Below are 12,287 nucleotides of genomic sequence, written 5' to 3'. Positions count from 1 at the left end.
CCTAGCACCCATGTCCATTGTTTTACAACTGCCTATAACTCCAACTCTTGGGGGATCCAATATTTCCCATCCCTATGACATATTTACACAGGGATACATATAATTAACAATAAATAAAAACATGTATGTGAACATTTAAAATATCAACTACATTACTTTTGGTAAACTCAATAGTATGAAGTAATTTTTTATATTGTATATGATCAATTTGAGTGCTTAATTGATTTTAGTAAACATGTACAATGGTGAATTCAAATAATTGCATTAATACAAAATTGTGAATAACATTTAGCAATATAATTTAGAGGGTTTTCTGGAGAGAAGGTTCTGTGATTAAGAACACTTGCTGCTCTTCCAGAGGACCTAAGTTGCATCATCAAAACCAATGTCAAGCTGCTCACAACTGTCTATAATTCCAGCATCACAAGATCCAGTACTCTCTTCTGGACTCCATGGGGATTGTACTCATGTGTACACAAACATATGCAGATGCACATATATACATAACTAAAAATAAAATAACTTTGAAATTATAATCTTGATTACTTAACTAACTGAAGAATTGTCTCAGTCTGGTTTAGACAGTGATCCATAATGGTCAGGGAAGATGGTAAATAAGTAGAAATGTGGTGAAGCATGAGGAGTGGCTAGTGCAGTGGGAAGGAGCAAGCAGTGTCCAGAGAGCAATATCAAGTGTGTAACGAGTCTTTCTCTGTCCTACCAGCCAGCTCCCTAGTGCTGGGATTAAAGGCCACCACTGCCCAGCCAAAATTACATTGTTAAAAGAGCTGAATAGGTACAATACCTCAAACAAAAGAAGAAATATATAGCAAAAACAACCTTAAATTTGTATCGCTATACCAAAATCTATACCAATGTAAAATATTTGAGACTACCAGTTATTTTTTTAAACTTATTGTCTTTCTATTTATTTACTTATGATGTATTTATTATGTATTTAGTGTATTCCTGCAGGCCAGAAGAAGGCACCAAATCTCATTACAGGTGGTTGTGAGCCACCATGTGGTTGCTGGTAATTGAACTCAGGACCTTTGGAAGAGCAGGCAATGCTCTTAACCTCTGAGCCATCTCTCCAGCCCCAATCTACCCTTTTTTTATATCACTTCTATTCTATATTATATCACCCCCTTTCCCTTCTGAGATCCCTGAATCTAATCTTTGTTCAGCATTTTTCCTGACCATGACCAATAAAAAACTAGTAACCAGTGATAAGCATCCATATCCACCAAATGACCAAAGACCACCCACCCTACCTTTTGGGAATGTGGGTGTTGGATTCCTAGACTGTTTTCTGTTGTTTGTAGATGACGGCATCTTTAGGGAATCTGAGAAAATTGAGAAGTAATCAAGTCCTGGGAGAGCTAGCTGTATTTTTTGTTTGTTTGTTTAGTCTCTGTGTGATGGGAAAGTGTAGAGCTTTCCTGAAGTCCTGGCTAGAGTGGTGTTTGAGGCTGGACCGTCTCAACTGGCAGCTTTGAAGCAGATCTGGATACAGAAGTTTGAGGAAACTAACAGGCATTTTGAGAAGTTGGCTCCCCTGGACTCCTTGTCCTCATTGGTGTTTGGACTTTTTTTTTTTTGTCTGAAAACCCTCAAACTTTTAAAGGTTATATATATATATGTGTGTGTGTGTGTGTGTGTGTGTGTGTGTGTGTGTGTGTATACGTATATGTAATACATGTATACACACATGCATTAACACAAGTATGGAAATGTGTTAATCAGCTAAAGGTGATTTTCTGTTCTGTTTGAGCAGGTAAAAGGCATCTGTCAATTTTATAAATCTTTTGGACTATATAATCAAACTATAAGTCTCCATCCATGTCGTGAAAGGATGCATGTAATAATAAGTTACGATTCTTTAGCCAACAAGATCTATCATGTCTCATCCAGTCTCAGAGCTGTTCCCATAGTAGAGGGATCAGCATATACGTCCTTTATCCTGTTGTCTTTCTTGGTTTCTTTCTTCTTGTCTATAGCTAAGATTTTCAGATGGTCTCCCCCAATCAAATCTGATTTTTATTAATTTTGAAGGCAACAATAACTTGTTTTTTATGGAAACAAAGGCATAACCTATCTCCAGTGCAACACATTTTGTTAACCTCCATTCTGAAGTTAAGACATTATTAAAATATATAGATTGGTTTAATTTAGCAGTTTTTATCATCTAGTGTCTCTCAGCAGCTATTGCTTTTTGTTCATTAGCATATAAAAAAATTTAAAGTCACCGGGCGGTGGTGGTGCACACCTCTTTAACCCCAGCACTCGGGAGGCAGAGACAGGCAGATCTCTGTGAGTTTGAGGCCAGCCTGGTCTACAGATCGAGTTCCAGGACAGGCTTCAAAAAGCTACAGAGAAACCCTGTCAGGAAAAACAAACAAACAAACAAAAAATTAAAGTCAACAAAGCTCCATACAGGATCCAGACACCCTGTGTATTTCCCATCTTTATGTGACTTTTTTTCTTTTATATTCCTATGCTCTCTCTTTAAAGACTTTATTTTTAAATTTATTTTCTATGACTGTACCCATTTTCTTTCTTTTTTTTTAAACACTTTTTTTTTTGTTTTACTTATTTTTTTCTTTTGTTTTATTATTTTTGGCTTCTCAAGACAGGGTTTCACTGTGTGACTGTTCTGGCTGTCCTGGACCTCATTTTGTAGGCCAGGCTGGCCTCGAACTCACAGAGATCCACCTGTGTCTGCATCCCAAGCAGTGGGATTAAAAGCATGCAGCACCACCACCCAACCTAAGCATATTTTTAAACATGTACCTCTTTAGAGATTTTCTGTGTCAAGACCTGGCTTTACTTAGCACCTGTAGTATTTTCTGATTACATGAGACAAATCTTAAAACTGCCATGCCAGCTTAATGCATGGTTCTGGCACATGGCACTAGTGAATGCCTCCAGCCCATAGGCAGCAGCTGATAGCCATGCCTCTGTATACCGCCAAGCACTGGACTGTCTAGGAGGCAAGGCTTCTTTTGCATAACTTTTCTTAGCTTTCTCAAGCCATTTGTTAGGATATTTGAGCCTCCATGTTAGTTACCATATGTAAAGAGTCTCTTTCCCACCAGCCAGCTCCCAAGTAATGATATGGGGACTTATTTGATTATGAAAGCTCAGCCTATAGCTTAGGCTTGTTTCTAACTAGCTCTTAAAACTTAACCCATGTATTTTATAATCTATGTTCTATCATGTGGCATTGCCTCTCTTCCATCTGGTACCTCCTGTTTCCTCTCCATGTTTCCTGGTGTCACCCTCCAAATCTTGATTCCTCCTACTTCTTTCTCTTTCTGCCCAGAAGTTCTGCTTATCCTCCCTACCTAGCTAGTGACCATTTAGCTTTTTTAAAACCAGTCACAGTGACATTTGTTTACACAGTGTAATCACATATCTCACAAGAGCAATGTGAAGAAGCAAGTAGTGTGTTCGGAGAACAACATCAAATGTAGTGTGAAGGAGTGACATGTGCTCAGAGAGGAGTCAAAGACTAGCACAGTAAGGACAGTCTCCCGTTTGCAGTTGATATCCCCATCTATTCTCCCACCAGTGTTTTCTTCCTTTCCTGTCTCATAGCTGCTTCTTCCTTCTTATGCCTAGTATCAGTCTTAAGTTAGTCCTCTCTCCATGCCTAGCCTACCAAACATCCTTTTTTCCTAGTATTTCTTCCTCTAAGACTCTTCGCTGTTAGAAGAAATCTCTGTACTTTTATATCATGTTGAGTTTATAATTTTACTTACCTATTTTCTATTTTTCCTATTTTTTTTTCTTCTGGAGACAAGGGTCACTGTGTTACCTCAGTCTAGGCTCAAACTGAGGTCTTCCAGCTTAAACCTAAGAGCTGTGAAATACTAGGCCTCTGACCAATCTTCTGTTTTGTTCTTTAGCATTACCAAATTGATCTGCCTGGTATTGCACATCATTACATCATAGTTGGGAGCCTTTATACTGTAATTGCTGTGTGCCAAATTGATATAGTGTGATATTACTAGTAATTCATTCCCATTTTACAAGCTGGGCACGGAAAGATGAAGTAGTTTCCTACAAGTTATGCTGAGAGGGGGACTAAGATCCACTAAGGAGCTACTTAGAAAAAGAAAATTGCTAGGTGTGGTGGGCTTATACCTGTGATTCCATCACTATGAGTTCAAGTCTCGCTTATGATAAATAGTAATTTCTAGGCCAGCTCTGGCTATAGTTACCCTGTTCTCTTTTCCTTTCTTTTTTTTTTTTTTTTCTTCTTTTCTTTCGAGACAGGGTTTCTCTGTGTAGCCCTGGCTGTCCTGTAACTTGCTCTGTGGACCAGGGTCTGTCTTCTTTCTTTCTTTTTTCTTCTTTTTTTTTTCTTATGTGGTGCCTCATGTTTGTGACCCTAGCATGTGAGAGACTTAAGAATCTAATTTGGGCTACATACATAGTTCCGGGCTAGTCTGGACTACATTACGGAGTGAGATCATCTCGAAAAAACTGCTCCAAAGCCCAGGAGATATATCACAGAAGGGAGGACAGAAAACATGTGCAAGTTGAAGGTTGGGAAGGGAGCTGTGAAATCCTGTCTTTTGGGCATGATTTGGCTGTTGTATCTGTAAATTTGTGGTGGTTAACTGCAGGAGACTCATGAGAACCTCTCCCCCCCCCCACACTCCCACTCCCTTCAGCTGTAAGCAGTATCTGATTACAAGGAGAGCAGGATCATCTTACTCTTTGCTATGGCCACTAGTAACAGCCTTGCCCAGAAGTAAACCCCCATCATGTTCATGCAAGAGCCCCCATCAAAAGTAATGGGGCACAAAAGAACAAAGAGGAATTCCACATGTGAGTGTGAAGGGATCTTCAAGGTACCATTACTAAGGAAAAACAGGAAGCTGGAGAACAGTACATAGTTTACCACTGTTCATAGTAAAGTGGGTACAGAGGGCCATTGTGAAAGGCTGAAGACATTCTTTTCTGACCCCAAATGTGTGGGGTTTTCCACCTAAACATCAAAGTATGGAGGGGGGTGTATTTTTTTAACCACCATACCATCTCTCCAGTCCAACTTAAAGAGTTGCTATAGAGGTTCTATTTCACAAGGATGGTGGATGAAACCATTGACCATTTGATGATCAGTTTGATTCCTAGACCCTCTGGGTGGAACTTAATTTCTAACCCCCTAATCACAGTTAGTTACTGTGGTCTTCATGAGCACCTTATCAGCAGTAAAGAGCTCTTGCTGGTACATGGAAACAAAGACCAAATGTTCTCAGAGCCAGGGTTCTGTTTGCTTTTTATACATAAGATGTTTGTGGAATGAAGGACTAGAACCAATAGCAGCTGTGGGAGGAGGAAGCAAGTAGCTGAAAGAGTACAGTTGGGAAGGCAAATCATTTGATACATCATGGGATTTGTTGGTTTGGTCTTGCCAAATGAATATTGTTGGGGTTTTGTTGTTGCTTTAAGTAAAAATGTCTCAAAAGTCAAGATCAGAAGCAATCAGAGATTGCTCAGTGGTTAAGAGCACATACTGTTCTTATAGAAGACCTGAGTTCAGTTTCCCCTAATCTGTAATTGTAGATCCAAGGGTTCCCATGTTGTCTCTGGCCTCCGTTGGCACTATACTTGTGTACAAACCCACACACATGTAATTAAAAATAAAAAAGTCAAGTTTATGCATCTTTTTTCAGAATTGGTTTGTGAGTATATTATCTGCATGTGGTGTTTAGACATAAGTGTGCCTGAACCTACTCCTCTGCATGCCCATGCAAGCCAGAATAAAAGTCTCTTCCTATAGTGACTTCCCTCCCAATTGCCTTGAGGCAAGGTCTTCTCACTGAAACAGAAGCTAACCCTTCACTTGGACTGGCTAGTGAGCTCTTGGGATATTCCTGTTTTATGTCACATTGGCAGGTTCTTTAACACTTGTAAGGCCTCTAACAATCATGAGTCAGTTCCTGTTTTATCCAGCCTGTCTTATGTAGTTTTCTAACACGGGAAGCATTAGGGAAAGTAACCATTTCAAATGAAAACTAAGCTGGGTACAGTGGCATGCACCTGTAACCCCAGCTTCTCAGGAGGCTGAGGCGGGGTGAGTATACATTTGGGACTTGCCTGGGCAGCATAGTGAGACCCTGACTGAACGTAGTTGTTCAGAGTTTCCCACAGTGAGTACTTTATACCTGATCCCATCCTGCTTTCGCGATGGTTCTGAAATGCGTGCTTTATTCCCTTCTCAATAGTTTTGAAACACAGAAAACTCTGGGGGGAAGAGGAAGCGAAGATTCATCTTGTAATCCCATTTTTTCAACACTTCCTGAAACCAACATTTTAAATGTAGTTAAGGTAAGGAAGATGTTATTATATATCTTTAGCAAAGAGTCAGAACCAGTTTTGTGGTTGTTTAAAATTCCACTGGTTTCTTACCAAGTGAAAGGTCTTAGCAATTATATTCCTATTGCAATTTTCTTTTAATATTAAGAGTAAACAGGAACTTCAGGTGAAAATTTCACTGTTAAAATGTTACAGAATAATTTATTGACCAAGAAGTAATAGCAGTATGAAGATATTTTAGTGGCTGAATCCAACCACTAATTGAAGATGGAGAAGGAAATACTTACCCTTTCATTTTACTATTTGTGTTGCATTTCTTACCTTTTCTAGACATCTAATACTTGTTATCTGTGTTTTTTTTTCTTTTAATTTTTTTGATCTTTTGTCAAGAATATACTTTAAACTCTTTAGGTAATTTTCTTCTTTGTTCATTTCTGGCAGTTTCTAGGCTTGTGTACATCTATACATCCAGAAGGTTACCAAGATCGAGAAATAATGTTATTGATTTTAATGCTATTTAAAATGAGTCTGGAAAAAGAACTGAAACAGATTCCATTAGTAGACTTTCAAAGCCTCCTGATAAATCTCATGAAAAACATCAGAGATTGGAACACAAAGGTAACATTTCTTAAAATCTTAGGTGTTGTGCCAAGGATGGCCGTGCATACCTGTAATTCTAGCATTTATGAATGAGTAAGGTAGGAGGTTAAAGAACTAATAATGTCCTCTTCAGTTACACAGCGGCTGCAGGAGACCAGTCTACAGATAAAGTGTAGGAGTTGTACAGCATAACATTTCATATGCACTCAAAGTTCAAAGTTTCTACGCTCAAGAAGTTTAACCATGAAAGTAGCTGAGGAGGGCACTATTTGCTTGAACTCTGTTATTTAAACTAACTGGATTTTTTTTTTTCTAAAAGTAGCTGTCTTTTCAACATTTATTAGGGATTTACTGTGTCTGAGTGTTCAAAGGTTCTAGCAAGCCAGTACCTTTGTCCTTGTTGGGCTGTCTTACCTACCATTCATGCAGTTTAGAGGATGCGTAAAGGAATTCAGGCAGATGTCATAAAGTGACATTTCAGGTTGTAATCAAGTGTTGCAAATTAAGGTAAAGGGTGACCAGGGTGGCACGATTAGCTAGCACAGCTGGACTGCAGCGACATCATCTGAGACCTTCAAGGATGAGACGTCTTTCTGAAATAGCCTTTGAGCATAAATGACATGATGTTATACCTGCACCTGGGCCTGGGTTATAAGTAAATAGCCATGTGGGAGCTGAGCATGCGTTATTTTATTAGACCTTTCTATAGTTAAATTCTCGGCCATTTTTGGTAGAGGTTTTTATTTGTTTTTTTTTTTTTGTTTGTTTGTTGTTTTTTTTTTTGGATTTTTCGAGACAGGGTTTCTCCGTAGCTTTTGGTTCCTGTCCTGGAACTAGCTCTTGTAGACCAGGCTGGCCTCGAACTCACAGAGATCCACCTGCCTCCGCCTCCCGAGTGCTGGGATTAAAGGCGTGCGCCACCACCGCCCGGCTTGGTAGAGGTTTTTAAACTGAAGTGGGAGGAGCATAATAAACTCCTGTGTGTCGGGTCATGATGGTCCACGTTTTAAATCACAGCAGAGGCAGGCAGATCTCTGATTTCAAGGCCAGACTGGTCTACAGAGCGAGTTTTAGGACAATCAAGGCTACATAGAGAAACCCTATCTTGAAAATAACAGCAAAAATAACTAAACTGAAGAACTGTCACCAAGCTTTTTCCCATCCATGCTCATCAGCTTATTTTGAAGCAACTGTCAGTTTTTAATATCATTATCATGAAGCCGGGCAGTGGTGGCGCACGCCTTTAATCCCAGCACTTGGGAGGCAGAGGCAGGTGGATCTCTGTGAGTTTGAGACCAGCCTGGTCTACAAGAGCTAGTTCCAGGACAGGCTCCAAAACCACAGAGAAACCCTGTCTCGAAAAACCAAAAAAAAAATATATATATATATCATTATCATGATAAACAGCTAGAGAGCTGAAGGCGTAGTCAGTGGTTGGGTACATGACTGGCAAGTACATGGCTGGACTACATAGCCAGAAAATAAAAATACTGTAATAAAATTCAAGTGTGCAAGAATTTTCAGGTCTCAATTATAATGTGTGTGTGTGTGTGTTATACACACTTGGGGAAACTGATATTTGAATACTTTATTCTTTCAAGAAAGACCATCAAATAAAAGTAAAGTGTAGCAACAGCATGAGAGTGACATGAAATGCTAAGAGATGTGTGTGACCATTCTAGAGTACTTTAAGAAAAAAAAATAGAATTTTTTTTATATATATGCACTTTAGTAGGTTTTAAATGGCATGCGTTTTCACAATTCAAAGTTGTTTTAGTGACTTCCTTCAAGGCAAGAGGGTCTGTAGGTCTGATCCTGGGCTTGTTCTCTTTTTTTTTTTTCAGGTGCATGAACTCTGTGTGGGCATAAATGAACTATCTAGTCATCCGCACAACCTTCTGTGGTTGGTGCAACTGGTCCCTAACTGGACGTCTCGTGGAAGGTATTGGAAAGTGAGATAAGCATCAAGATGTCTTACAATGCTGATGCTAGTTAATGCTGTGGAGTGCTCACTGTGAGGCAGGGTCTCACTCTCTAGCCTGGGCTGGCCTCAGACTCAGTCCTTCCTCAGCCTTTCCTGAATGTTGCATGGCTAGGCCACCACACCCTAATTAGGACTTCCATTTCTATTCATCAGTTTCGAATGTTCTTTGATTTTATTGAGAGAAAAGGTGTAGAAATCCTGATTATGTTACTTAATTCAGAACATGACTATCCTTGGTTTTTATTTTTAGTTTATCAGATAAGTCAGCACAGTGTTTCTCAACCTTCCTAATGCTGTGATACTTTAATACAGTTCTGTATGTTGTGGTGACCCCAACCATAAAATTATTTTCATCACTACTTCACAACTGTAGTTTTACTATGGTTATGAATCATAAGGTAAATATCTGTTGTGCATGGATATCTGATGTTATCCCTGTGAAAGGATCATTTGAACCACCACCACCATCCCCACCCCGCTGCCAGGCGTTGAAAACCATTGGCTGGTGTAGATGATGCATAACAAAAATTAATTTTCTTTTTGCAGAGGGTGGGGGGTGCAACAAGGCTTCTCTTTTTATCCTGGAACTCCATAGACTGAGCTAACCTTGAACTCAGAGATCTGCTTATCTTTGCCTTCCTAGTGCTAGGATTAAGGGCGTGTGCCACCACACTCAGCTTCCTTTTCTACTTTTGTGAGACAGGTTCTTAGGACCTCAGGCAGAGTGAGGAGCTGTGGCTTGGGAAAAGATGATCTTGAACTTTGGATCATGCTGATGAGCACTAGGATTTCAGATGTGCCCTGGCACACCAGGGCTCAGTGCATGATGGGTAGGCACTCTACCAACTGAACTATTCCCAGCCCTAGGCGGTTCTAACTTGATGTGCACATATCTTACATGAACACTGCTGCTCTGTAACGGTTGGTTGGTTGGTTCCGATACAGCCTTGAGAGACTAAGACTCCTTTTGGCTCATTTGCTTGCTTGTCAAGTTGTTTTGTTTAAACACATTATAAAAACTTTTTATTTCTAATTCCAGGCAACTGAGGCAGTGCCTCAGTCTAGTGATTATTTCAAAGCTTTTGGATGAAAAACACGAAGATATCCCTAATGCCAATAATCTTCAGGTATAAATACTCTTTTGTTCTAATAAATGGGAGAGTTAGTGAGATGTTGGGAAATTTAATGAATCCTAAATCAGAAGTCCTAACCAGCTAGACTCGGTGGCCCATGTCTTTAATCCCAGCACTGCGAAGGCAAGAAATCTTGTCTCATCCAAAACAAAGTCCTTCGTAAACTCAAACTTTCAAGCATGATATTGCTGATGTAATCTTTTGCATTGTACCTAATAAATAAAAAATACCTGTTCTTTCAACCTTTTTCTGAAGAGGGAACTATTACCTCCTGCCCCCGCCGCCTCTCTGTCTTCTTCCCCCTTCTCTTTCCCCTCCCTGACCCACTAATTAAACTCTATACCCCCCAAAAAAGACCCAATTTATCAACTCTGAAATGGATATTATATAGCTTCTATCCTATAGGACAATTATAGATAAATTAATCTATAAATAAACTCTTAAGAAAATCATAAATTGACTTCCTGTTGCCTTCTGATCAAAATGTAGCCAGCATCATGTCTGCCATGCTCCCTGACATGATGATAATGAACTGAACCTCTGAAACTGTAAGCGAGCCACCCCAATTAAATGTTTTCCTGCTAAGAGTTGCTGTGGTCATGGTGTCTCTTCCCAACAATAGAAACCGTAGCTAAGACAAGGGCTATCCTTATTTTGAGTGTAAAAATACACAAAACTTCGGGTGCCCTGTATTGTTTTTATTTGAATTGCAATTCACTGTAAGTTACTAGCTTATGTCCTAGAAATAAATGAAAAATGAGACTGTACTCTGGAAGATAGTATAGTGATATGAACCATTACGTGTAAGAGCAGTATTAGAATATGCACAAGATACTATGGGACAGAACCAACCAACTGCCACCCTAGTCAGGTGGAAGTGGATTTGATTGGAGATTCGTGGGCACCATTCCTGAGCCACTAAAATAGCTAAAAGTCCTCAGTCCATTCAGCAATATTTATAGCTACCAAGGGATCCTGGATAGGATTTGTCTTGCCTATCACCTTTTCGTTTTATATCTATATAAAAGAGAACTGCATGAATAACCATCAGGCTTACTACTTGATGTCAGCTGGACCTCACTCACTGATAGCCCACTTGGCCTTCAACTCCCAGTGATCCTCTTACTTCAGCATCAAGTGTTGGGATTGCAAGCGTAAACCACCACATTGGATAGATAATGCTTCTTTCTTAGAATTCAATGACCTCTATCATATATAATATCATTTGATCTTGTTCTAAGCATTTAACCTAAATTACAAATACTAAATCTTAATATAAAACACCTTCTTAAGCAATTGAGGACTTTCAGGTAAACAGAATTATGGGTGTCATAGAATTACCAAGCCAGGAAAAGGAGCCAGAATAACAGTGGGTACACCGGAATTAGCTCAAAAAAGAACACTACACTAGAATTGACCAAGTCCTTCTTCCCTTAATAGATCTCAGTCCTACATCGCTATCTAGTGCAGATGAAGCCTTCTGATTTGTTGAAGAAAATGGTCTTAAAGAAAAGGGCTGAACAACCAAATGGAACAATTGATGACAGTCTTCATTTAGAACTTGAAAAGCAGGTATCCAGAGCTAGAGCTCAGAGAATGCATGGGGCATAGAGTAAACAATGTTTATTGCTGTCAGAAAATTCTTCAGAGTAGAATTGAAAGTTGGTGTGAAGGGGCAGTTGTTAGTAATTTAACCTATACTGTGGCAGCTGTAAGGTGGTTAAAAAGAAAAAGCACTTAATTTGGTTTAAGTACATGGCTTTTTCTTCCTCACAAAGTTAAATCCTGTCTTTCCTGGGGAGTTTGCTAATTGGTAGACTGGGTGGTATTTATGCTAGCATTTTCATGAGTAGTAATTGTCTTCATCTCTCTAACAGGCATATTACCTGACCTATGTTCTACTTCATTTAGTTGGGGAAGTTAGTTGTTCTCATTCTTTTTCTTCTGGACAACGGGTAGGTAATATCCGGTATTGTTACAAATAGGTGTCCTGTGGTGGAACGAATGAGCATGTGTGTGTCAGAAGGCAACTTGAAAGTTGACTGGTTTTGCTGTAGAAATCCAGAAGTCATAGCAACCTGCAACCAGATCATAGTGACAAAAATGATTTCTCAGTAGTGGTTGGTTGGAATAGAGCTTAGTGACCATACCCTGGCAATAGTGTGATCATGAGATACCAGGGTCACCGAGTAGACTACCTTTTAGCTGGTTTCTTCTCACTTTCTTCCTCTGAACCTCCT

The 12,287-nt window shown here is 39.5% G+C and overlaps 1 protein-coding gene across 3 annotated transcripts in view; it reads left to right on the top strand.

Annotated features, from left to right (window-relative positions):
* Nucleotides 1-12,287, top strand: part of Slf2 (SMC5-SMC6 complex localization factor 2) — a 55,021-nt gene that overhangs the window by 32,276 nt on the left and 10,458 nt on the right. For all 3 annotated transcript variants that reach the window (XM_041661050.1, XM_041661051.1, XM_041661052.1), the window contains 6 exons: nt 6,240-6,342; nt 6,772-6,948; nt 8,775-8,872; nt 9,954-10,041; nt 11,488-11,619; nt 11,925-12,002. In XM_041661050.1, the coding sequence (XP_041516984.1) occupies nt 6,240-6,342; nt 6,772-6,948; nt 8,775-8,872; nt 9,954-10,041; nt 11,488-11,619; nt 11,925-12,002 (676 nt within the window). The remainder of the gene's footprint in view (nt 1-6,239; nt 6,343-6,771; nt 6,949-8,774; nt 8,873-9,953; nt 10,042-11,487; nt 11,620-11,924; nt 12,003-12,287) is intronic.

The sequence above is a fragment of the Microtus oregoni genome, unplaced genomic scaffold (assembly GCF_018167655.1).
Source record: "Microtus oregoni isolate MIOR12 unplaced genomic scaffold, Mior012 000012F_ref0000307, whole genome shotgun sequence".
NCBI classification, from domain to species: Eukaryota; Metazoa; Chordata; class Mammalia; order Rodentia; family Cricetidae; genus Microtus; species Microtus oregoni.
Note: the sequence above shows the minus strand (reverse complement) of the source record. Positions and strands in the feature narration are given on the sequence as shown.